Genomic DNA, 26,523 nt, shown 5'->3' with positions numbered 1-26,523 from the left:
AAAGTGGTATTAGTACTTCACGCGATCTTGATTCTATCCCTCTGTTAATGCAGCCTAGCACTGTGTTGGCTTTTTTGGCAGCTGCAGCACACTGCTGGCTCATATTGAAGTGATTGTCTACTAAGACTCCGAGATCCCTCTCACAGTTACTACTATCGAGCAAGGTACCACCTATACTATACCTGTGCATTTGATTTTTCCTGCCTAAATGTAGAACCTTACTTTTTTTACCATTGAATTTCATTTTGTTAGATAGTGCCCAGTGTTCGAGTCTGTCCAGATCCTACTGTATCTTAAGCCTATCTTCTGGAGTATTGGCTATTCATGCCAGCTTGGTGTCATCTGCAAATTTGATGAGTTCCCCATCTATCCCCTCATCCAAATAGTTGATGAAGATGTTGAAGAGCACTGGATCCAGAACGAAGCGATAATCTATTAGGTATGTCGCCCATTACCCCGGAGGAAAGTCATGTGACCTGGAAACAGAGTAAACAGAAGCAGGACCAAAGTGCTGTGCGGACAGTCCATGTCAGGCCAGTTGTTTTCTGTCCATTCAGCCTTGGGCAGTGGTGGGGAACCTTGGCTCTTTTATGACTTGTGGACTCCAACTTGTGGGGGTTGAAGTCCACAAGTCATAAAGGAGCCAAGGTTCCCCACCCCTGGCCTTGGGCAAAGGTGGCACTGTTCCACTAATTGTAGTAGATTTGCCACCTAACTCCTCTTAGGTGAAGGTGTCTATTTCATATAGTTCCTGGAGACGGGATGTGTGAATTTCCCCAACTTCATCAGTACCCGCATTTTACTGAATCAACCTTGTTCTGAGTTCCCAGGGAACACTAAACCCGATTCACCAGACAGGTGCCTCCAACATTCTTCACTGCCTGACTTTGGGAGTCAAGGTCTGCGAATGCAAGCCACCGAAAGACGGGAGGCAGAACAGCTCTCCTTCCAAAATCCTGGGTCGGGGCTGTTTCTTATGAACGGCCGGCAACTCCCGTCTTCCCTTGGAGTGTAAGCGACGAGCACCGCTACTCGGGCTCCGGTTCGCCAAAAATAACCAAAACAAAACAAAACACCCCCGCAGCCCCGTTAAGCCGGTTGCCGCGAAAAAGACACTGGCGCGCGTTCCGACGCCCTCAGTAATAAGCTCTCTGGTCAGAAGAGGATGAAGACCCGTGTGCCAAAAATGCAGCTTCTGGAGAATTGAAAGACGCGCTGCTTCTGTCGGTTCGCGGCGCCCTATCGCTTCAATTCCAAGCTCTCGAGGCTCCAGGTAGTAGCCCCGGAGGCCAAGCAAATCCTCCGCTCAGGTTCTGGGTCTGTTGTCTTTCACCCTGGGCTTCGGCGGGGGCCCGGAGAGTCCTCGTTTCTCCTCCGCTGTCGGGACTCACCAAGCCTGGTTCCTGAGCGCCTGCAACGCATTTGCTTCCTCCCGAAGTGCGCTCCGCTCCGTAACCAACCAACCAACCCACCCACCCCCACGCATTTCCAAACCACGTATTTTAAGGACTTCCTCCGCGTAACAACGGCAGCTACTGACTGGATCTCCAAACTCGACATTAAACTTTGAAATGTTATTTCTGTTTTCCTCTTAGGTTTTATAATCGCTTCTTTTTTAAAAAAATAAAATAATAAAATTGTTTTAACTGTTCTAACTTGTAAATATGAAGTGCTTTTAATTCGGTGCGTGACCAGCCATACGCTAAATAAATAACCACGTACAGGGTGTTTTTTTTGTCATAGAACACTCAGAACGGAGTTCCGGCACCTTTTTTGGATGGAACCTTGTAGGGTAGGCAAGGCGGGTTGTATGACGTGTGTGAGTTCCGGCACCTTTTTCTTTTACAAAAAAAGCACTGACCATGTAGGATTTTAAGAGAAGGGTGGCTGGGCTGTGCCGGCTGAATTTCTTCTACCTGTCCGGAGTTATCTGCGAAGAGCCGGGCTGCGAAAGAGAAAAACGGAACGAGCGGGGGGGGGGGGAGACAGCAAGCAAACGTTAACCGAGCTCACCGGACTGCCTTGCCCACGGTTAATTTAACCGTCCTAAACAATCCGGACAATCGGAATTAAAAAGGACACCCCCCACCCCACCCTGCCGCGAGTTTGGGGGGGGTCAGCTTGCCCGGCGCATAAGCCCTGGTGGGGGGAGCGCTGCCAACGCCCCTCAAGCGCAGCTGCCTTAGGAGGACGGAGAGCGCCGAGCGCTGAAAGCGAAGCGCCCCCTCCTTTCCGGCTGCAGCGGAGCCGAAGAGCCGAAAGAGCGCCGGGAAGGCGGGGGGGGGGCGGCTGCGAGCTGGGAGAGCGAAGGCGGGGGCGAGGAGCTGCGCGTTCACCCGGCGGGAGGTGCGGCTCCGCCCTCCGCCTTCCCGGCCGGGCTCGGCAGCTGAGGGGCGATGGAGCGAACCGCGCGCAGCTGGCAGCATGACTTTCGCCCGTCTCTTTCTGGCCGCGGCGCTCCTGCTGGCCGGGCAGCTTTCCGAACCGGGCAGCTCGGCGGCCAGCCGCTTCGCTTCTCCGTCTTCTATTTCGGCCGCTCCTCGGGGCCCGGCCCCAAAGCCGCCGCCGCGCCAGCCTCAGCAGCCCGCCGGCGGGGGCGGCTGCCCGAGAAACGGCGGGCGCTTCGTCAACGTGACGGCGTTGGGCGCAGCCTGCTTGCCCTGGGCGGAGGTGCCCACTTTTCTGGAGCGGACGCCGCAAGGCAAAGGGCTGCGCGGGCAAGGCAACTTTTGCAGAAACCCGGACGGCAGGAGCAGGCCCTGGTGCTTCTACCGGAACAACCGCGGCAGGGTTGACTGGGGCTACTGTGACTGCAGGCAAGGTGAGGCCGGGATCTTCGCGCCGGCTGTCATGTCTTGCCGGGATCGGAACGGGTGTTAAGGCGCCCGTGTGAACTGCCCTTGCCCGCACGCGTCCGGGCGGCTGAAGGGTCACTTGGCGCTCGGGCGAAGCGATATTCCACACCTGATATATTCTCCCGAATATATTTTATCTGAAAGCGTGCGGCGTGATCCGTGCCTATCGGGGTTAGGACGCCTACAGTTAACGCTTGCAACTCATTCTGCAGACTTTATAAGAAATCAAGTTAGAAATAAATGAAGCAAGAGAAATCGCACAGACGCAAACTTAGCCTTTCAATGAGGACATCCTCTCGGTGCGGTGACTGTTTTAAAGCCCCGGTCTGATCATTGAGGAGAAAACGGATCTTTGCTACAGCAGTCCGTAGGAACGTCCTCCTTTTCATCTGTAAAATGTTGCAGGATTAATAGTCTTATCAGGAGCAGAATTATGCTCTTAGTAGTGGAAGAATAGTTGCCTATGTCCGCATTGCTGAACACCTGGCTTAGAATAATTTAATCTGCAGGGAAAGATTTCCAGGATAGGACAGTAATTCCTTCACTGTAAAGATTTTTTGCTTCTATTTCCTGTATGTGTTTGAATGTGATTCTGTTTAATCTCTCTGGCTATCATGTGTATGTTGGCTAGTGACCGAATGTAAAGACACAAAAGCTCTGTTCTTAGACTCTGAAGTATCCTTTGTGCTGATGAATTATGTACATTAGGGATGGAGAAACAATGGTTTATCAAATACCAGTGAGAGATATCTGGAACTCGCTTTATCATTATCTGTAGAGTTGGCCTCTGATTTGCAATACTTGACTATCACAGGTAGTGTTTTTGCTTGTGATACTACCAACATGCATTTTGATAAAGTATGAGTAACATTTTTGTCTATTTCATATGTCAGTGACTAGTTTATATTTCAATGCCACTTCCATGTGTGCACATTTGTGACTTTGCATATAAATTATAAAGTTTCAATGGAACATTCCAAAGTAGGTGTTCACAGAATAAGTTTCCTCTCAGTCTCAAGTAACTCTCTATCCAGGGAGTGATTAGAATCAGTCTTGCTTTCCTTCAAGAAGGCTGCTAGATTTTTTATAACATGCTGCGAGATGCAAACTAGAGAACAGAGAGCTGGTTGGTTCCTGCCTAATGGAAGAAAGATACACATCCAGTAGTGTGATCAACACCTCTCTCCCCTCCCTCCCAGTTGCTCCAGTTATATTTGGTCACTAGAATTGGGGGACACATTTTTTAAAAGCGTTTAATTACCTAGGGTCAAGAGGTATATCTCTTGTTTGAATCCAATTCTTCCAAAGATTATGTATATACAGTGTAGATCTGGGATGGGATAAGAATAATTTTGGAGAACCCCAAAATCTTTCCTCCTTTGGCCAACAGTTTTGTTAGATCCCTTCTGCTCAAGATCGAGGTGTCTAGTTGTGCCCACCTATGTCATTTATGGTGTCCACACTGTAGACTTGCCTTCTAGGTCCTAATCAATAATTTGTTGATTAAAAAGCCCATTCCATATTGAGGCTTTTATAAGAGGTTCCATGCATCAAGAAATGTCTGAAAGATATAAGTGGCTAACTATTTGCTTACTCACCCAAACCCTTCTTGGCAGCATCTGGTTTTATTTGGTCTTGCAACAGCACCAACAAACCCTGACATTATTGCTTGTTGAGGCTTGTTTATTTATTACATCTGGTCTAGTAAGATACCAGAGGGAGAATGAGTGAACAGGAGGGACAAAAGTGATTTGGTTTTAGTTACTAGGGTCAGCTGGTGATCTGTTGGCATATAAAGCCAGTTCTTTAAGCATTTAGAGTTCAATGCAAATAGACTAGCTCTTCATTTTGTCACCTGAACTGTGTTCAGTGCCATCTCATTTATTTTTAATAAATGAGCATTTTATTCTGTACCAGGTTGAAGAAAGGCGTGCCTCCATATGTATTTTGATGTAAACCTTTAAGTCCTTTGTACATCATAAATAAATGCTAAGATTATTAGTCTCATATCACCTACCTCTAATGTTTTACAAACACATTTCCAATGGAAGAAAATGGTCAGTGTTAAACTGTGATGCCCTTGGTGCTCTCTCAGCTTCAGTGTTTGTTTGCAGACCTATTCAACTAGGTAACATTATGAGTGCTTATTAGCATGCAGTTTACTCTCTGTTTATACATAGTAGCTTGCCTTGCCAGTTTTTGTAGGGATGTTATTTTCTCCTTGGTAGTTCCTTGATTAGGGCATTGTTTTCTGCTTGTTTATTTGGTGTTAATCCCTGGTTATCTGGGTGTTGACTACTGGAGAGGTTGTGTTGTTTTCTTCTTGACTTTTTTCTTTTGAGTGGTATGTAAATGTGGTTTATTACTATGTGTCCATTGAGGGCTGCTTTTTTTAAATGTCAAGCTTCCAGGAATTTTCTAGTTTTTGTGATTTATATCTTGCCTTTATTATTTCACGTTGGAAAGGATGCTCAGTTTCCCACTTGAAATTATGGTTGAGTCTGTCTATGTGTTGCGCTTTCAAAGTCTCATTGATCCACAAAATTATTTTCTGCTAACACTATAAAGATGCCATTTAAAATAAGGGTATAATTGAAATGTGTAAGAAATGAATGGAGAAAATCATAAATAAATAAACACCAGTGATTTCAGCATGTTTAGAAAATATCAGAATTGGCTGCAAGTTTCTTCTTGTACATCTTCCTCTTGCCTATACATAGTATCTCATCTTGCCTCATCCAGAACACTTAATGTTAACAGAATAAATCTCATTTGTGCTAGTCTGAATTCCCCTTTCAGCTTGCATTGGAAAGTGTAATAAGAGCTTCTCCAAAAGGTAACAGAAGGCATCAGATGCTTCTATTTGGGATTGATCCAAAGGAGGTCTTATTGCAAAGCTGAATATATACTGCATGAATTGGCTCTTGATCACTTCAAGTTTCAGTTTGGGTGCAGTCCAGAGAAAGACACATGCAAATCAGATTTATAGAATCATGGTTTCTTGAAATAACTTCTATAGCAATTTCTTTCCATAAACACATTAAAGCAATTTCTTATTCCAATATTCTGAGACAAGTAAAAGACATTTCTTTCCTAAGCTACTTCAGTCCTCTCCCATGCATTTTGTTTCTCTCATTTTGTTTTTCATTGTTCCCCCCCCCCCCCATTTTGTATGAATATTAACCAGTTAAGTAAAACTCGGATTTTACTAGGGTTTATTTTGCTTTGATTTGCACCAGTACTTTTTCAGTATTTTTTTCCCCAAACACAACTGCTGCTTAGTAAGCATGCATATTGTATTGGCTTATAAAACATAATATAATTAAGGAATACAGTATGTGTTCACATATTCATAGAGTTCACATGTGTTCTATAATCAGTGGTTGCAGAATGAACATAATGCTGCAATGGCAACATAGCAGTGGAAGTGTGGGAGATAGCTTTGCAGTTTCAAGTATTTTAAATCTGGTAACTTCAGTTATTAGCTCAAAGCTATATTGCTTGGTCATTCACAGCTATCATATGAGTAAGTAATAATAACATTTTTTCTACTATTATGAAAATTTCCTTCCAAATGACATTTTATTTCTAGGTTATGTATTTGTCAAAGAACATGATATTTTTTACCTTTTCTTTTCAGACAGAACAATCCAGTGAGGTAGGCTGGGTTGAGCAACTGGTGTAATATCACTCAGTGAGCTACCATGAATAAGAATCTAGATTTTCCTTATTATTCTCTCTCCACTACAGACTTTTTTTACCTCTGGAAAATAGATGCTACATATTTTGAAATCATTCCAGTGACAAGAGAAGTGTCCTTAGTTTAGACATGATCATTACTAGATTCAAAGAAATACTAGCTTCTAGGAAATAAATCATAGAAGCAGTCTGCCAAAAATTGCATATCGAAAGAAAATATCAACATGAAAATAGAGATGAGTCCTAGTGTTAAATGATCCCTTATGCACAGGTAACACTGAATATAAATAAATGGTAAATATAGAATTTTGACCAGTTTGATCAATTTCATTGATCCTTCTGAAATCTGATGTTTGTAAATCATGTCAATATATTACACATAGACATAGATTCTTTGCTTTGAAATGGTTGTACATCTAGAAGTATGCTTTACACTCTTTACAAAAGGTACAATTACTTTAAAGAGTTGAAAGCAAGTGTAAATTGCAGCAGGCAGGGCTGTGAATGTACTACTCTGTGCCTTGTGTAAGGAACATGCAGCTGTCCCAGCTAAAAGTCATTTTGGGTGTAGGAAATTGCAGGCAAGGCAAAAGTACCTTTTCCTCTTCAAGTCCAGTGCACAGTTGTAAAACTGAGTATATTTGCCACAACTATACATTTAACAAGGTAAAAGGGAGCTGAAAATCAACTGAAAAGTAATTAACATTTTGATAAGGATTATTCTATTCACCTAACTTTCAGTATGGCATCAAGGGATGATACCATATCCACAAATTGTGAATAGAATGCACAATTGCGTATGACTTACTTACATTCTTTACATAGTTAGGAAGGGAATGTAGTAAAAAGTATTCTGAAATTTCTTGTTTGCATAGTTAGGAGCTGGCCAACTCGGTTTAATCTAATGACCTAAAATAATCTCTAAATCTCCATTGTACAAAGCAAAGCCTAAGGGCTAAAATAAAGTAGTCTGGAATTTTTTTTTCTGTTGCAACTTTATCATATTTGTATCTTTCTTCAAATTCCAATAGTCAACATGGCTTTTTTTTAAAAAAAACACACGTATCAGTTCACACCAGTACTAGCTATTACAACAAGCATTAATGATGAAAATAGTTGCGTAGTAACATCTGAAAGGCTACATCTTGCCTATATTTTATATAAAGGAAATACAACATTGGTCCATCTTTGAATTATAGAACATGCTGCTTCTAGAAAGACTTTCTACCTCTAATTAGTACATTTTGAGCTAAGTAGAATTAATGGATAGATTGATGGGTATAGATCTTAAAAGACAGAAAAGTGCTAGTTAAGGTTCAAAAAAAAGAAACAAAGCTAATGAATGTACTAGCTGATGTACAAAGCTAATGTACTAGCTGTGAGATACTTGATGTTTCAGGTATTAAAAAAAAATCTATTGGTGCCAATTATGACAACATCATGGCCCAAGGATAGGAAGGTCTTAATGAAAACCATACTCAGATAAACTTTAGCTGTCCCATTTCTGATCTCACATTCTCACACACAGTTGTTACATGAGGAAAACAATGTAATCAAGGTTGAGCAAATAATAGACAAGAGAAGAAATGTACATTTCTTGAAAAGAAAGCTTGCCTGGGTGGTTTTGCTGTCAACAGAAGCCTACAGAAAAGTAGTCAAAATCCATGCCAAATTCAGAGAGCTAACTCAGGTTTCTTAGTCAATCCAAGGTCAGAGTTTCATGAGAATGATTCACAGAAACAACATACCAGAGCAGGAAATCAGAAAATCCAATTGAGAACATGAATCGGGACTGCCTCTTAAAGCAGGCTACAGCCAGCTGTAGATTTACTCTCTTGAGCAGCACTGAGCATCTTTGCTGTGATCTCCATTGTATTCACAGGAGAGCTTGGAGCCCATACAACATAATCTGATTGCTTCAGCTGTTCTAATAGTGCCTGTATTTGATCAGCCAGTTTGACTCAAGGCTTGGCGTCTCCTGGGTCTGACATTTCATTGGTTCAGTTGGAGCAGCTTCTCCAGAGTCACAGTCTGAGTCCTGGACAATGACATTAGCCAATATGTGTCCATTTTGTAGCTATCATAAAAGAGGAGAAGGCTAAGTGTCTTTAACTTTTTTCTCAGTTCACTCTGATAATTTTTAACATTGATAATTGATATATACAGCTAAATCTTTTAAAGGTGAGGTATTCATATTTTATCTGCCATACAGTATTCTGAAAAATAATATTCACTTATGCCCATTCCATATAAGATTGGTGGACAACACTAGCCTATACTGGACAAGAAAAGCATATTTAAAAACACAAATGTTAATTAATTTAGAAAATATCCCACAATGTCAGACTGACATTAAGAACTTCTTATTTGTATGTACTGTATTTGGAGCTTTCCATATTTGACAATTGTTTATTCAGTAATCTAGATCTTACAATTTAAGCACTTGTTTGCTTCATTCCAAGAATTTATACATTCCATAAATTCACGTGATCTGCTTGTGGTCAGACATGAATAAATACATTGTTTTGCTTGAAATAAACTCCTATAACTTTTGAGTCATGAATAAGTTAAATAAACTGTTTTCTAATTCCTTGAAATCTAATGACAATAAATGAGAGGCAAAGCAATCATACACAGACTTTTGAAATGTTTATAAGAAAGGAATAGTTTTATGAAGTTGATATTTCTTTACCTGTATGCCTTAATCACAACAGTTACTAAACGGGCTAGAGAGAAATACCATCAAGGATATCTCTGTAACTACTTGAAATCCCTAGTCTACACTCTTCTGAACTTCAGTCTAGCTACTGGGAGCAATAAAGTAGCTAGATTACAAACAATACATTTTCTGTAATAAGTCCATATCTCAATAATGGTTAACCTCATTTATGCAAAAACTAGTCCATAAGACATTTACTAATTTTATTAAGTATTGTCTGTTGTTATTTTGTTATGCTGGTTTTTTTTGTATAAGTGACTGTAATGGATGTTTTGAGCTTTTAGGAAGTAATTGCATTCACTAGGAGTCTATGGAGATTCTCAGTCATCCAGGTCATAGTTATCCCAAAGATGCTTTTTTCACAAGACAACTTTTCTTTGAAGACGTTTCACTTCTCATCCAAGAAGCTTCTTCAGATCTGAATGGAAGCTTCTTCTCATCCAAGAACCTTCTTCAGCTCCATTCCCCACCATCCAGTAAGAGCTGAAGAAGCTTCTTGGATGAGAAGTGAAACATCTTCAAAGAAAAACAAGACAGTTCAGTTGACTCGTGGAAAAACATCTTTTAGATTTACTAGGAGTGGTAATGTTGTGCCTGTCAGATATTTGTAATCTTAGAACCTCGGCAGTCTCGTCTATTTCCTGCAGCTGGCTTTACCTTTCTAAAAGATTCTGCTAAATGCACAAAAACTAGAAATTGACATATAATAATGAAAAATAAGCCTTTACCATCATCTGTATTTTAGGATGCTTCTGGAGTTTTTCTGTGTGCTACACCTGCTCAAAAGAATGAAAGAAATAAGATGGAAGGGTAATAGGAGTGTCATCAGTTTGCTTTCTAATAAATTAGTATTATTTGATTGACCTACTCATTTTGGTATCCATTTGTGGAATAGGCCAAGTTTCATAATAATAGTCATCTTTTGGTAGTGCCTACAATGATAATATAGTACTAACTTTGCTACAGCTGCCCAAATTTGGAAAAAAAATGTCCATAGTGAACACATTGACACATTAACTGCAGTTGCATTAAAATATTTCTATTGGATAGATTGATTATAAAACATACCTTAAGTAATGTTCATATCATCCCAATGGCATGACAATGAAATGATAGAGAAGCTGAAATGGTCTAGAACAGGGGTGTCAAACTTGCAATGTCACATGATGTGTCGCAACGTATCGCGCCTTTTTCCCCCCATTGCCGGCAATGGGGTGGACATGGTTTCGCCATGATGCATCCGGCCCACGGGCCAGCAGTTTGACACTCCTGGTCTAGGAGAATCTGAATGAACTGATTGACTTTTGATGCCCAAGCAGTTTTAATGACAAACCTCAGATCCGGAAAGAGAACCAGGTTTGACTGTAACAAAAAGTGACATAAACCATTCTAGAGCAAGGGTATGCTTATATCATTTATATATTTTGGTTCAACACGCCTCTTTCGGATCACTCAAAAAATAAATGCCACACAGAAGCTGTTTTCTTTCTAAATGTGGCATAATTTTTGTTCATAGTTTGTAATGACTATATTACCATAATCTCTGAAATAAATTCACTTTTTTTTGACAAAACTAAACAGGATCAGTAAGACTTAAAGGTGGCAGAAATGAGTTTGAAGGCACAGTTGAAATATATCTAAATGGATTATGGGGAACAATCTGCAGTGACCACTGGGATAATGCTGATGCTTCAGTGATATGTCAACAACTTGAACTTGGGTAAGTAAATTAATGTTGACTAAATAACACTATTTTTGGAAGTTTTTCCACATCATTTGTAAATACAAAGGCAGTTACTTCCAAATTTCTCATCTGCTACAGTGCCTGAAACATAGCTTGCATCAGTGCTTTTTTTGTAAAAGAAAAAGGTGCCGGAACTCACACATGTTATACAACCCGCCTTGCCCTACCCTACAAGGTTCCATCCAAAAAAGGTGCCGGAACTCCGTTCTGAGCATTCTATGAGAAAAAAAGCCCTGGCTTGCATCATTATATTAGATAAATGGATTAATGGATAAATTGATTACTTCTTTTCTAGAATGTTAATGACTAATATTACATTGATTACTTTAAATTCATTAAAAATCGTAACTGTACTTTTAACAAGTAATATGCTATACACTATTGTTACTAAGAAAGGTTAAAATGTGATTCAGTATTTCTTGTGAAACAGAATGTTAATTTGAAAAGATGTTACTTTTTATTTAAGGTTAGTCTGTGCAGTTCTACTAAAGGTAATGAGTATGACTCAAAGCTTCCTTTATAGTTTTTAATCTTCTTTTCTTTTCTTTTGGTAAAGGGGATAAACTGCTTAAATTTTAATCCTGAAGATTTAAACTTTGCCTCTTGACAAGGGGATATCTATCTAGATGAAAGTAAGAAGTTGGTATTTTCTGTGTCTATTTGTTTTCATCAAATAGTACTCCAGATTTTTGGAGCCCAGTTCTGATAAGACTTACAGAGATTCATAGATTTGATGCAGTGAAATCCAAAATGCAGAGTATTTCTATGGCCATTCTATAGAAACTAAAAAAAATTGTAACCTAAAGTTCAACTTTTAATGAAATAAATGCTTACATTATCTTCAAGTCCTTTTTAAAATGTCCTTCCTCTTTTTTTCTGGATCCTTCATGTTGGCACATTTCTTTTTCATTCTGTCTACACTGCACTGATTTTAGTTCCCTTTAAAATAGATTATGCTTAAAGCAAAAATATTGAAATTCTTATTTGGATCTTAGGGATTAAGGAAAAGCTGCAGTCTTGCCTGCATGGCTAATTTCCCATATATGCAAATTTCTGTATAAGAAATAATATGAATCCTGTACAAATTAATCTTCAATAGAACATAATATCCTTTTTTGGTCCATACGTACAAAATTAAATATGTTGTTCTGTTTGATGCACAGCAGTATATACGGTACTTGCCATTTTCTGCATGGATATGATTCCCATGTAAGAAACTTGTAATTTAGTGAATAGATAAGGCTGATCATATATAGATCCTATTTTAATTCATGCTACTAGTCAGAGATAAAATAAAGCAAAATAGTATAAACACAGTTCTATAATTTTTCTTTTATGATCTTGACTGGTAGCTTGCGTCTTATATAGCTAAACTGGTTATCTCTAAAACAATGTTAATTCTTGCCTTATCTGTATGGAGAATGTCTGTTTCAATCAAGTAGTACAGTGCTTTGAGAATAAGAAATCTTAAGACCAAAGTACATTGTAATTCTTTGAAGTGAACAGAACAAGAAATCTCACAGGTAATATTAAACAAAATATGTTCAGACTTCTTAAGGGCTGTTGTTTAAAAAGGATGGATCAATACTTGCCAAGCTCAGCCCAAATCCAATCTCTATGAAGACACTTCCTTGGTATTGAAATTTGACTACTATGGTTGTAAACTGTAGCAGTTTGGTTACACCATCTTTTAGTTTAATTTACAAATGTTCCTAAATTATGTAGCAAATGTATTAATTTTTCTCACATAATTTATTTTTTATATTTAGCTAGCATTATTTTTGAATAATTCAATAATTCAAAATTTTAGTCAATTACTTAACATTAAAAGCTGAATTAATTTGTAGCACAAAAAAGGTAAACACTGTTATCCTACTATAATATAGATGCTTACCAAAAAGCAAGTTTCAAGAAGTATACAACTGCTGTAATGGGCAGGTGCTTATATCATGTTATGAGTGCTGTTGTATAATTCTCTGAAGCAATTAGTTGTAGATTGTGTTGTTCTATGTGCTTTCAATGCATTTTTAATAAACATTGATATGTTTGATAGGTTCAGAGAAGTATGAAAACTGTCTGAAGGTGTAATGTAGGGAGAAGTGTATAAATATTTCCTAAATAATTAAATAAAATATTACATACAAGTTAGGAATAAAGAGATAAAGAAAATGCTTTGTCTGCTTATCTGAGAAATATAGGCAAGAGAATTTTAAGATCCTAAAGTGGTTGGCACAGCTTTACGATATCATTCAGTCAGTGGAACTTAGAGTATTTTGGGTCTAAGTTCCAAGATACAGCAGAAAACGTGGGACTACTTTAGAAATTTTTAGTGATTCCTGTTGACTTAATAATTTAATGCATTGTATCACTACCATACTGTTAACCAAAAATGGTTTTGGTTGACCTGACTCTGCATTGCTTTATAACATCTATCATGAATTTTCAGACAACAATCCATTATATAATTGGATTTTATATCTAATGTATTAATGTTTACATGACATTAAGTTATTGTTGACTTTTAGCAACTACATAAATATCCTTTCTAACCTGGTCCTTCAGCTATTACAACAGCACCCCATCACCACCATTATTGGGTCTATCCACCTTGTTGTTGTCTTTTCTTTTCTCCCATCTTTCTGTTCATTAGAACCTTCTCCAGAAAGCTAGGTTTTCACATAATGTGCCCTAAGTAGGATAATTTGAGTCCAATCATTTGTGCCTTGAGTGACAGCTATGGGTTGGTTTGTTCAATAATCTATTTGATTGTCCTCTCAGCTGTCCATGGTATTCACAGAGGTATTCATTCACTAACTTAGTTTAAAAAGCAGTTTTGGAACTCACTAAAGAAATTACTGTTTGGTGAAATTCTGAAAACAATTTAGTTGCACTTTGAACCTGTACTTTGGCTTGCAGTGGTCCCATAGCTACTTGATGTTTCTGTGATATTTTGTGGATTAGGGAAAAACATGTAATATTTAGCGTGGAATAAAGTACTAACAAAGAGTTTGTAATTATCTTGGTTTTCTTTTTCATGATTTATATTTGTTGTTCTTTCCATAGGGAGAGAGGTACAGCAAAGCACGTCCTATTTTCTGGATCAGGCCTTATTCCTGTACATTGGAGCAATGTGCATTGCCATGGCAATGAAGAAAACATCATGCTATGTGAAAAAACTATTTGGCAAGGTCAAATGTGTTCCCAGAATATGGCAGCTGCTGTCACGTGTAGCTTTTCCCATGGTAAAAAAGAAACAAGAAACATCATTTAGTCTTACACTGTGCAAACAGCAATATCATACAGGAAGATGTGATGGACGATTACATAGTAGAAAATTACTGATAATGTTTAAATCAGTCTTCTTGAGTATGGTACCCTCTAGATATGTTGGGGTTAATAATTATGTAATTTAGGGGAAATGCCACACCAAGAAAGTCTAAAATAAGTTAATTCTGAATGATACCATCAGCACGTACACCATGCTAAAATGCAGTAGTTTCATTTTAAGGAATAAGAAGAGAATTTTCTTTGGGAGTAGTCTTCTTTATGAAACTCAAAGTACCATAGTCTTCCTCTTCCGGTAATTTTTATACTTCAGTATTCAGTTTGATTTTGAGTGCCCACTCTATTAAAAAAATAATGGGCTTTATGTTTTGTGTGCTATTTACTTCAAATGTTTTTCCCCATCTGGAGAATATTATTATTATTATTATTATTATTATTATTATTATTATTATTATTATTATTATTAATTTTATTTGTATACCGCCCTTCTCCCGAAGGACTCAGGGCGGTGAACAGGGCAATACATGTTAAAAAGACAAAATACAAAAATTAAAGAAGATTAAACAAAATGCCCACAACTCTTACAATAGGTTAAAACACATTTAAAAGTAATAAAAACCCAACCCCATCCCATCAGGCCAGGCCAGCTTGTTCAAAGAGATACGTCTTTAGATCGCACCAGAAGGAGCGAAGGTCGGGCGCCATCGGGAGCTCAACCGGAAGACGGTTCCATAAATCCGGCACACCCACAGAGAACGCCCTCCCCCTGGGGGCCACCAGTCGGCATTCTTTGACCGGTGGCACCCTGAGGAGGCCCTCTCTGTGGGAGCGTATTGGGCGGAGGGAAGTTGATGCCGGCCGCAGGTGCTCCCCAAGGTATTCCGGACCCATGCCATGTAGGGCTTTGTAGGTCAATACCAGCACCTTGAACCTCACCCGGAAGACAACTGGGAGCCAATGCAGCTCACGGAGCAGAGGTGTAACATGGGAGTATCGGGAGAGTCCCAACACAACTCTCACGGCTGCATTCTGTACCAGTTGGAGCCGAGTGGTCTTCAAGGGCAGCCCCATGTAGAGAGCGTTGCAGTAGTCTAGACGAGAGGTCACGAGCGCGTGAGTGACCGTACATAAGTCATCCCAGTCTAGATAGGGCCGCAACTGGCGCACCAGGCGAACCTGGGCGAAGGCCCCCTTAGTCACAGCCACTATGTGATCTTCCAAAGTAAGCCATGAATCTAGGAGGACTCCCAGTTGCGAGCCCTATCTACGGGGGTAATAGCTCACCCCCCATAGAAAGAGATGGGATATTCTGAATATCCCAGGATGCCAGTATGCACAGCCACTCAGTCTTGTCGGGGTTGAGTTGAAGTCTGTTCCTCCCCATCCAGACCCGAACCGCTTCCAGGCAACGGGACATCACGTCGAGGGCATCACTGGGGTGGTTTGGGGTCGAAATAAAAAGCTGGGTATCATCAGCGTACTTTTGTAGACTTTATTGTTATTGTTTCCAAAAAAAACCCCTCCACTTCCTATTGTGTAAATACGTTGGTGCTTTCTACTTTCTGTCAAGAGTTTGATTGTCCATCAACATATTTGATTGCCTGCATTCCTCCCTCACATGTTTATCATGACATAGGGGAAAAAATGTCTCACTAGTTGACATTGCTTAGGCACAGTGAATCAGTGTAGATCACAATGAGCCTCCTAATTGCCCATGGATATCTCTAAGAAAAACAAATTGTGATTAGCACAGGTTTTTATTTTTGATGTCTAAAGAAAAAAAGTTCAAATCAGAATGCTATGGGACCTCTTAGAAACAAAACCTAGAGTTTACAAAGAAGTAGGATTTCCCATCGAATTCTGAATTTGCACACTATTATTCAATAAAAGTGGAATTCTTGTGAAGCTGATTCAAGTATGAGATCATGTTACGGAGCAGCTGCTAGAAAGACATGCCTATCATTTGAGAGTGATGCCTTGATAGTCAAGGCATGTAATATGGTATGTATGTATATACTTGCGTAGGCCAAAAATACTTGCTGGTGTGGCAATTTGTCACCTTTTGCAAAAATGCATGCCTTACTTCTTCCTAAGTCCCAAATGGAACACTTTTTGACTGCCAGTTGATTGTTAATATTTAAAATATCCAGTTGGAATCATATTTTTGTACAGAAGCTGCACAGAGATTAGAAATGTTATGGCTTTTTTGGTATTTCTTTCCTTTTTAACAGAATTATGCTATAAAGGCTCTTTTTAAAAAGCTCTTTTTAAATGTATGTAGAACTGGAAAAACATATTTCAAAAAGGCTTCATTGTTCTTTTTAAGAGGGCTCCTTTAATAGAGTTGATTTAAAAGGTCACTTGAAGAGGGCTAGAATGAAAGATACATAGAGTTCTGTAGACAGATGTTTTTTCCTACCTGGTAGCCTTTTTAAAATCTTGCTTAATCTTAGATGGAGCTAGCAATGAATTCCACTATATTATATTACTATATTCCCTCTCAATTAGGCTTGTCATTGGCCATGGCAATTGGAAGCATTACATTTCACAATCCCAACCCTTTTGCATTCTAATTCCTGGCCAGCATTGAACACTGGACAAGATAATTTTATTTAAAATGTGATCAGTACAGACCAGGTATTGGGATCATTGCAGTAATAACTATAGCAATTAGACTTATATACTGCCCCAGAGTGCTTTATAGCACTCTCTGGGCAGTTTACAAAGACCCAACAATCTGGGTCTTCATTTTACCAACTCTGGAAGGATGGAAGTCTGAGTCAATCTTGAGCCCCATTAGGATTGAGTTCCAGGCTCTGGAGAGAATTTGTTTACAAGACTGCATTTTAACCACTCACCACTAGGGCTCCCTAATCTAATAGTTATTGGATTGAGAAATGAAATACTCAAATATTACTAGGAAATGAATAGCATTTTTTATGCTGTTCCATGATTTAGTAATAAAAACTGATTTTTCTCTTCATATTTTTATTTTCAGCCTCTGATCTTATTCCAATCCGGTTGGTGGATGGCAGCCACACTTATGAAGGAAGAGTTGAAATCTATCATGCTGGCCAATGGGGAACTATCTGTGATGACCAGTGGGATGATGCTGATGCTGAGGTAGTCTGCAGGCAGCTTGGCCTTGGGTTAGTTTGTACTAGATACATTATTTTCATTTGTAAAACTAAAAGCACCCAAGATGCTTAAGAAACTTCAAAATGCTCATTGTCCTTCATAGAGTAGAGCTAATTTGTTTTGAAATCCAGTAACATTATCAGAAGGTCGGCAGTTTGGCGGGTCAAATCCCAAGTGCCGCATAACAGTGAGCGCCTGTTACTCGTCCCAGCTTCTGCCAACCTAGCAGTTCGAAAGCACGTAAAAATGCAAGTAGAAAAATAGGGACCACTCCGGTGGGAAGGTAACAGCGTTCCGTGCGCCTTTGGCGTCTAGTCATGCCGGCCACATGACCACGGAGACGTCCTCGGACAAGCGCTGGCTCTTTGGCTTTGAAACGGAGATGAGCACCGGCCCCTAGAGTTGGAAACGACTAGCACGCATGTGCGGGGGAACCTTTACCTTTTAAAACATTATTTTAAAAGATAAAACTTCCTGAAAATTTTGGAGGATTGGTTCTCAGTCTTCCATATCTTAACTCTTACCAAACACTTTGTCAAATAAACTGCTTTCCCCAAAACAGAAACAAAAGACAATTTTTTTCTTTAGAAGGTTGCATGTATCTTTTCAGACATTTTGTTATTCCATTTATTGGTTACAATATGTTTAAAGTATTAAAAAGGGCAGCAATATTGATGACACTATTTTGAATTAAAGCTAACTAGAGCTCAAGTGGTATTTGCCACTTTGAGAATAGTCTTCCATATACCTAAACCAATAACTGCGTTCAAATAACAATAGAGAGAACACACTATTCTAAAATAGCAACAGCACTTAGACTTATATACAGCTTCATAGTGCTTTACAGCCCTCTTTAAGAGGTTTACAGAGTCAGCATATTGCCCCCAACAATTTGGGTCCTCATTTTACTGACCTAGGAAGGATGGAAGGCTGAGTTAACCTTGAGCCAATGAGACTTGAACTGCTGGCAGCCAGAAGTCAGCAGAAGTAGCCTGCAGTACTTCATTCTAATCACTACGCCACCACAGTTAGGTTAGGATTTTTACTTTGGCTTTGAGAAGCTTCTTCTTCCAAGATAATTAGTCCCCTTGGCAAAGCACCCTTGGTGGGAACCTTGTTCCTCTTTGTTCCTCTCTCATCCTAACCTTAACCCTCTCTCTTTCTCTTGTGGATTTTCTGCCTGATTTGAGGAGGAAGGTCAAGCCCAGTTTGTCTACTTCTGTATACTTGGTACATATACCACAGGTTGAGAAGCACAGTTTTAGAAATGGGTCAGTGGTTTGGGAAATGCCTAAGTGAAAAAGTACTTCCTTTCTTCTTCTTTTCTGTAATATAAAGTGCTGAAATGGGAACCACTTTATTGTTTATTATTGAATGTAACAGAATATAACCCATTTGGTTAGTGGATGGTTTTTAAGCAGTTATTGGACTATGAACATCATGTTATCTTTGCTAGGTGAGTATCCATAAGTATTCATAAATCAGACTTCTCTAACTGGTGCTCTCCAAATTTATTTATATCATTGCTTTAAGCTAGATACAGTCTCAGGTGATCTGGAGGGCTCTGTATTAGAATCAGGGAACTTCAGAAGTTCATTGTGACTTGTAATATTTATCCCAAAGGAAGCCTAGTCTGAATTTATTGTAAATTAATTTTCACAAAAACAAAGAACAGACCTAAAGCAAAAGAAAAAAAAACCCAACTCAACCTAATATGCAGAAAAAAAGTTGTGCATAATATCTGGATCTTTCATCCTGCCAATAGAGGACTGACCAATCCAGGAATTTCCTCCTCCTGAATAAAAATTGGATTTACCTCTGTCTGTCTGTCTGTCTCTCTCTCTCTCTGTCTCTCTCTCTCTCTCTCTCAAACACACACACACATACACATACCTCTGCCAGATGTTGTACTATAAAGAAAAAGGTTCTGGACAAAAGATTGACTGCCAATTCAAATTAATTGTTTATAAAATAAGATACACAATTTATAAAATTAATACTTTTTGTTTATTGTGCTGATCATTGACCAAATACAAATTACTTGACAAGAACATTAACTGATTCCTATCCCCATATACAAATCATCCTTCTCATTTAGATAAACTATGTGACACACTGTGGTGGAAAAGTCCCCCCTAAATCATCAACAACTGGAGAAAATCCGGATGATTATTTTATAGCACATTAGAGTTAGTCACTTGGTTCTTCAGAGGCAAGAGCTCCAAGGTCACATAGTTCCAATATAGGATGTTCCTCATAGAAAGCTTGAACATGCATGTCCATTAGCAAAAAATCCCAAATACAAACAAAATAGCTTTACAATTGATAAAGAAAGATCAATCATCACAAAGGTAGATGCAGGTTTTTTTCATGGTGTGAAATCATTACTAGAAAGGAACGACAGTAGGCTTGAGCTAACTACTATTCCACAAGCTGACAGTGGAAGAAGGAGAGATAAAGAGGTATGGTAGAATGTATCTCTGAATTATTCCTCCTCTCAGGCCATGAATTCTTCAACCAATTAGTCACTATCAGGCACAGGCTGGTACAAGAATTCCATTCTTAAGTATGCTACCTACTAGAGATACACAATAAAGGAATTTGAAATAAACATATGTGTAATACTATACTTATATAAATTAAATATGATTACATCATTGAATCATCCTGAGGTCTTATTTCCACACTAAATAAAGGTAAAGGTTCCCCCGCACATGCATGCTAGTCATTTCCGACTCTAGGGGCCGGTGCTCATCTCCCTTTCAAAGCCAAAGAGCCAGCGTTTGTCTGAGGACGTCTCCGTGGTCATGTGGCCGGCATAACTAGACGCCAAAGGCGCACGGAATGCTGTTACCTTCCCACCGTAGTGGTCCCTATTTTTCTACTTGCATTTTTTACATGCTTTCGAACTGCTAGGTTGGCAGAAGCTGGGACGAGTAACAGGTGCTCACTCTGTTACACGGCACTCGGGATTTGACCCGCCAAACTGCCGATCTTCTGATCGACAGGCTCAGCGTCCTAACCCACTGAGCCACCGCGTCCCTTCCACACTAGTCACATGGAAACACATGAGTATATAAACATACACATACCTCCTTTCCTGTTTGTGGCAGAAACAACAAAATGGGTGAAGTGCAAGAGATAGATGATAAGGAAAAAGCACAGTTCTCATTATGTCTTTCAGAAAGGATTAATCTCACTCAGCAAGATTTCAAGCATGGTTAAACTTCAAATTAATCCTAAAAGGCTTTCAGCAGATGTATCAGTTTGGAATCAGCCAGCACCTAAATTACGTCCATTCCTTTATTTTCAAAAGTTTCTTCTATTCTTATCACCTAATACATGACCTGTTCAGTTAACACAAATTGTTGAGGTAACAACAATCTTTTTACCAATCAAATACTTTGGATGCCCCTCATGGATAAAGTTACTAAGATTTATTTCATCACAGATTTTATAGATCCTGAACTGATAAACATATATTTTTTTCTTGCTCATTTATATTTTTCTTGAATGAGTTTTAGCTAGTGATCTGAATACATTTTTGTAGATGTCTGCCTTATCTCATGACCCTTGTCCCACTTTTCTAATTAAGGGTAGACTACGAAGACCTGACAGTGTTATTTAGATGGTCTAATCCAGGGGTGTCAAACTGCCAGCCCGTGGGCCAGTTTCATCATACCAAAGCTGCACCCACCCCATTGCTGGCAAGCAAAAAGAGTCATGATACATCGTGACACGTCATGTGATGTGGCGAGTTTGACACCCGTGGTCTAATCTTAAGTATTTGAAATTGCAAGCCAGCAGTTGAAGAATAAAAATACCAGTATAAAAGCAACCAACTTAAGATTTAATTAAAACAAATCAATTTATGGAAACGTCATACCTGTAAATAGTATTGTCTTCATGCAGTATAGGAAATATTAGTTGCATTAACATCAAAATATGTACAGTAAATTTGAACAGTTTTGAAAACTTTGTGATAAAAAAATGCCCTTGTCTGAAATAGCAAAATAGACACTGACAGGCCTCACTAGAAAACTAGTTCTACTTTCATTTGTTTCCCAAAACTGCTGCAGAATGTTGATGTCATTTTTTTCTTTCTCTTCTATCTGATAGTTGTGGACTTTTTGTACTAATCTCAGTATTGGTAATGTATAGGATAAGGTTAATAGGCTTAAGTCACTTTGCTTTGTAGACCTGTAAGAGGAAATATTTACATGTTTGGGAGAGGGGTTTTGAAGCAGACTTGCCTGGACACATCCCTTGCAGCTTTTTGGTAAGATTTTTAATAGCATGTTAAAAAGAATTTTCCAGGTCCCTTTCTCAGAAGCTGGAGAAACTCAAACAAATAAGACACAAAGGCAGGCTGCTGTAGAAATGAGCTTGATCCATTTACTGTATTTCCTAACAAAAAAGAGGTTTGTTCTTGGTGGGAGCAATTGGATGGTACATTGGTCCAGTTTTTTATAGGAGTTTGAGCCCTTTATGTTAAATGTGTGGAGGAGGTGTGTGTGTGTGTGTGTGTGTGTGTGTGTGTGTGTGTGAGAGAGAGAGAGAGAGAGAGAGAGATTGGTACTTCCATGTCTAGAGGAATTGTTATTTTCTATACTTGTAAGTTCTCTTTTTGTTGTGCATATGGTTTTTGTAGTTGCCCCTTAGGGGTTAGGAAGTGTGGGCATAGGTGTTTTTGTCTTTTTAATTGGGTGATCAGCTTCTGTCTATTTCAATTCTTTGCATAATCAGCTTGTCTCAGACTAAAACCAGGGATGAGCAATTCAAGGGGAGGGGGATGTATTTTATTCTTATAGAATTTCTTATTCTTTGAGAATTTATTACTAATTGGAAATTTCCTTCTATTCCTCGGGGGATCACTACCTGAAGTGTTTTGCCAATACCTCTTTCCAAGGGCTGAGAGAGAATGAATGGCCCACAATCATTTGACTGGTTTAATTTGCACCTAAGGCAGAACTGAATCTCATGTTTTTCTGGTTTCTTGTCTAGTTCCTTAACACTACACCAAACAGCTCTCTGAAGTATTCAGCTAACTGGTCATAAACAAATTAATCACATGAATGAATGAATGAATGAGCATTACAAAGGAGAATATATATAGCTACTATTTTGGGGCTGTTGGAAACAGACATGCAAATAATGTTAAAAAGAAAACACAGATTGAAGAATGGATGCTCAGACATTAGTTTAAACTAAATTGATTTAGGTAATCTTTTGATTTTCAGTTGTCTTCCGGGTGAGGTTCAAGGTTTTGGTAATGGTTTTTAAAGCCCTACATGGCATGGGTCCGGAGTACCTCCGGGACCACCTGCTGCCGGCGTCAACTTCCCTCCGCCCTGTGCGTTCCCACAGAGAGGGCCTCCTCAGGGTGCCACCGGTCAGAGAATGTCGGCTGGTGGCCCCCAGGGGGAGGGCCTTCTCTGTGGGCGCCCCGGCTTTATGGAATCAGCTGCCGGTTGAGCTCCGGATGGCACCTGACCTTCGCTCCTTCCGACGCGACTTGAAGACCTACCTGTTTGAACAGGCCGGCCTGGCCTGATGGGGGATGCGTTGGGGTTTTTATTGGGGATTTTTTACATTTTTCTACTGTTTTTAGTTTGGGCTCGTCTTTAATTCTCTTTTAAATTTTTGTAATTTGTATTTTTATATATGCCCTGTTCACCGCCCTGAGTCCTTCGGGAGAAGGGCGGTATACAAATATAATAATAATAATAATAATAATAATAATAATAATAATAATAATAATAATAATAATAATAATAATAACAACAACAACAACAATAACATGTGTGCATTCAAAATATGCATGCTACTCCTCCTTACATTTATAATATTCATATCTCATAAGAACCAAAACTAAATATTTCAGACTCTTTAATTCTGTAGATTTCAACCCAAGTTTCTTATGTTCAAACAAAATGTCAAAGACTGGGCTATGAGCTTTGGTTTATTCAGTGAAGTTTCTGAAACTCCTTTCTAAGCCTTCCTTCTTAATTTGCTGCTCAGCATGTTACTCCAAATATTGGATGAGACTGAGTGTGGTTTCTGTTATGTACTGGGCTTGTGGTAATACACCACGTGCGTTGCTGGAGCAGCCAACGGCTCTCCAGTAACCCAGACTGGCCGTCTCTGGTCCTGCAATTGGCTAGCCCCAGGCGGCAAGAGTGGGTTCAAACCCATTGGCTGCCGCCTAGGGGCTAGGCTATATATTGTGGCTGGTTGCAGCCTAAGTTTCAGTACAGTTCCAGCAAGAATAAAAGTATGAGTTATCCTGTACTCAGCCTCGTGTCATCATTCCTGCACCCAAGAGCCCATGACTTAACAGTTTCTATGTCATGAATGGATCTCTTAGAATCTAGGTGGAGAAAACAGTCTTAGTATAGATGCAAGCACCTGTATGGAATACAAATATCATTTTGATCCCAGTTGCAAACTGCAATTTCAATTGCAACTTACGTTTGCAGTTTCAAAAACATCCTACAAGTTGAAAAGAAGTTCCCCTTGCCTTAAACTCGTATTATAAGTGATAGGAATAAGTGAATGGTCTTCAAAATTTAATATTGAAAGAGTAATTGAAAATGGAATTTGCTGCAGTCGAAACTTACTAAGTGGAGAAACAAGCTTACCAAAGCAACTATAATGGATGGGAAACAGGAAAGGATAGCATAAAGGGAGGATGTAAGATAAATACGTAGGCAAAAATTAGCTTGGTCTTAGAATGGGAAAGGAAGAAGACAAGCTATAAAAACATCTGTAAGAGGAAGTAGCTAGCCAGGAAAACTTAACTAAAATGAAAAACGGGAAAGAACCTATTGTTCTAAGGAGCCCAGAACTCAAAACTAACAATTGAATATGTCTAATATTTTATATTATTAATGTACATGTGATGTATGATTTAGTATGTAGCAGGAAATAGGTAGGAGATGGTCGGAAAGAGTAACCTCATAGTACCTCAGCCAATGGGGAAAGAGGAGGGATGTGGCGGCCAGGACAGGGTTGTATAAAGGACGGAATATTTTGGGTTGAAACTTTGGAGAGAATCAAACTTTGATAGCTTTTCCCCCGGCTTATTTCAATAAATGAAACAAGGCCTTCACAATGTCTTGGCTGGTTATTGGTCAGGCGAGCCAAGGAAAGTGAAGGAAAGTAGCCAGGAGCACATAACATTAGTCAATTTTTTATAAAAAAAATATGCAAAGCTGTAGTTTAAAAATGCATAGAAGGATGCTTTGGCAAATAGACTCATTTTCAAAGAACTGAATTCTACCAAGAAAGGAGAGATAAAAGATATAGTAGCTGGGCATGGGATAACGTGGGAAAGAGATATTTAGCTACGGTATGTGGACCTTGTCAGTTAATCCAGCTGCAGATTGTAAACTAAAATTTCTTTGCAATAACCTTCCTGCTTGTCATAGATTGTCTTTGGTATTACTATGCAATATGCTTTCAAGGATTCACAAACAGAGAACACGAAGTCTCTATTCAAGACTTCAAATAAAGTCTTCTTTTATTTGAATTCCTAACCTCCAGTCATTTGAAATGCAGTCTCAGTACTGTAAGCCTAAATATAGCTATGAGAGATCTTTTCACATAATTCCTTGCAGTATAATACAGTCTTTTGCAAACCAATTTATTTTCTTGGCATTTTTTGTCTGTTCCTCTTTTACTTACTGAGTAATGAATAAAAGGATTATCAAGAGATTAGGAACATTTTTTAAAAAATGTTGTGTTTATTATTAATTGTGCTTGCTTAAAAATTCAGTGATGTGAATAATATTAATGTTCTGAAACATATTTTAGAAAAGTGCATAAATTAGAAACGAAAAGGATGAATGGAGAGACTTCTAGTTTTAAATATTGTCAGTCATATATAATAATCTCTTCCAAACCCAAAGAAAGCTTCTTGGTAACTAGTTCAAAGAACATAGCTAGGGCAAAAAATGATGTAGCATTAAACATGGATTTGCATTTGATATATAATCATTTAATATATACCTATGCTTTTGTGAATCTGAGTATGTATGGAAAAGAATTTAATCCCTTCCTTAGTAACTTCAGTGATGAATAGAGTGGAGTGACAGAAATCCAAACCTCCGGTAGACAGCAACAAAGAATGAGTGTTTTTATGCCTTTCTGCTGCCATTTAGTGGGTGTCTCATTTTTGCAGTCCTTAGTCTTGAAGCAATCCAGATCACTGGATTGCTCTTGGTACTGAAAAAAATAACAATGGTATCAATGGAAGTTTCCTGCTATCATAAATAACAGCTTAGGAGAACAATTATAACCAACAAAAAGGAAAAGATTATATTTTACTTTCTACTTGTCATTCTCCCCAACCTTAACAGCTATTAAACGTATTCGTAGAACCATTTACAATTCCAACAAGTTTAACTGGTAGCAGTAATTCTATTTTCCATGATTAGACTTAAAACCAGGTAGATTTATTTATTTATTTAATTATTTATTTATTTTTAATTTTTTTTTTAATTCTATTTATATCCCGCCCTTCTCCGAAGACTCAGGGCGGCTTACAACAATAAAAAACAACAATAGAAAAATTAAAAAAGAATTAAATAACAGCCCCAAAATAAATTAACTACAGTTAAAAATTAAAACATATTTAAAAACCAATCATCAATCCAGGTCAGCCTGATGGAAGAGAAAAGTTTTGAGGTCGCGGCGAAAGGACCGGAGGTCCAGGGCCATCCGAAGCTCAAGGGGAAGTTGGTTCCAAAGGGCTGGTGCTCCCACAGAGAAGGCCCTCCCCCTGGGGGTCGCCAGCCGACATTGTCTGGCCGACGGCACCCTGAGGAGGCCCTGTCTGTGTGAGCACACTGGGCGATGGGAAGTCGTCCCCGGTAGCAGACGGTCCTGCAAGTATCCCGGGCCTAAGCCATGTAGGGCTTTAAAGGTAAGTACCAGCCATAGGAATTGGCTGGAGACTTGTATTGCATGTGGGGATTTGCACAGAACAGAATGTGAAACAGAACAAGCATGAAGAATCACTTTCTGCAAACCAAATCCAGCCCACCTTCTTTACTTCTTCAAGCTCACTTTTTTTCTACTAA

At 39.0% G+C, this 26,523-nt stretch overlaps 1 protein-coding gene across 1 annotated transcript in view; it reads left to right on the top strand.

The window, feature by feature from the left end:
* The first annotated feature begins 2,387 nt into the window (after positions 1 to 2,387).
* Positions 2,388 to 26,523, top strand: part of PRSS12 (serine protease 12) — a 47,730-nt gene continuing 23,594 nt past the window's right edge. Inside the window, exons 1-4 of the mRNA XM_083367031.1 lie at positions 2,388 to 2,821; positions 10,855 to 10,993; positions 14,081 to 14,259; positions 17,301 to 17,451. Of these exons, the coding sequence (XP_083223157.1) occupies positions 2,425 to 2,821; positions 10,855 to 10,993; positions 14,081 to 14,259; positions 17,301 to 17,451 (866 nt within the window). The 5' untranslated portion in view covers positions 2,388 to 2,424. The remainder of the gene's footprint in view (positions 2,822 to 10,854; positions 10,994 to 14,080; positions 14,260 to 17,300; positions 17,452 to 26,523) is intronic.

The sequence above is a fragment of the Vipera ursinii genome (assembly GCF_947247035.1).
Source record: "Vipera ursinii genome assembly, chromosome: 7".
Lineage (NCBI taxonomy): Eukaryota > Metazoa > Chordata > Lepidosauria > Squamata > Viperidae > Vipera > Vipera ursinii.
This window is presented reverse-complemented; position numbering and strand designations above follow the sequence as displayed.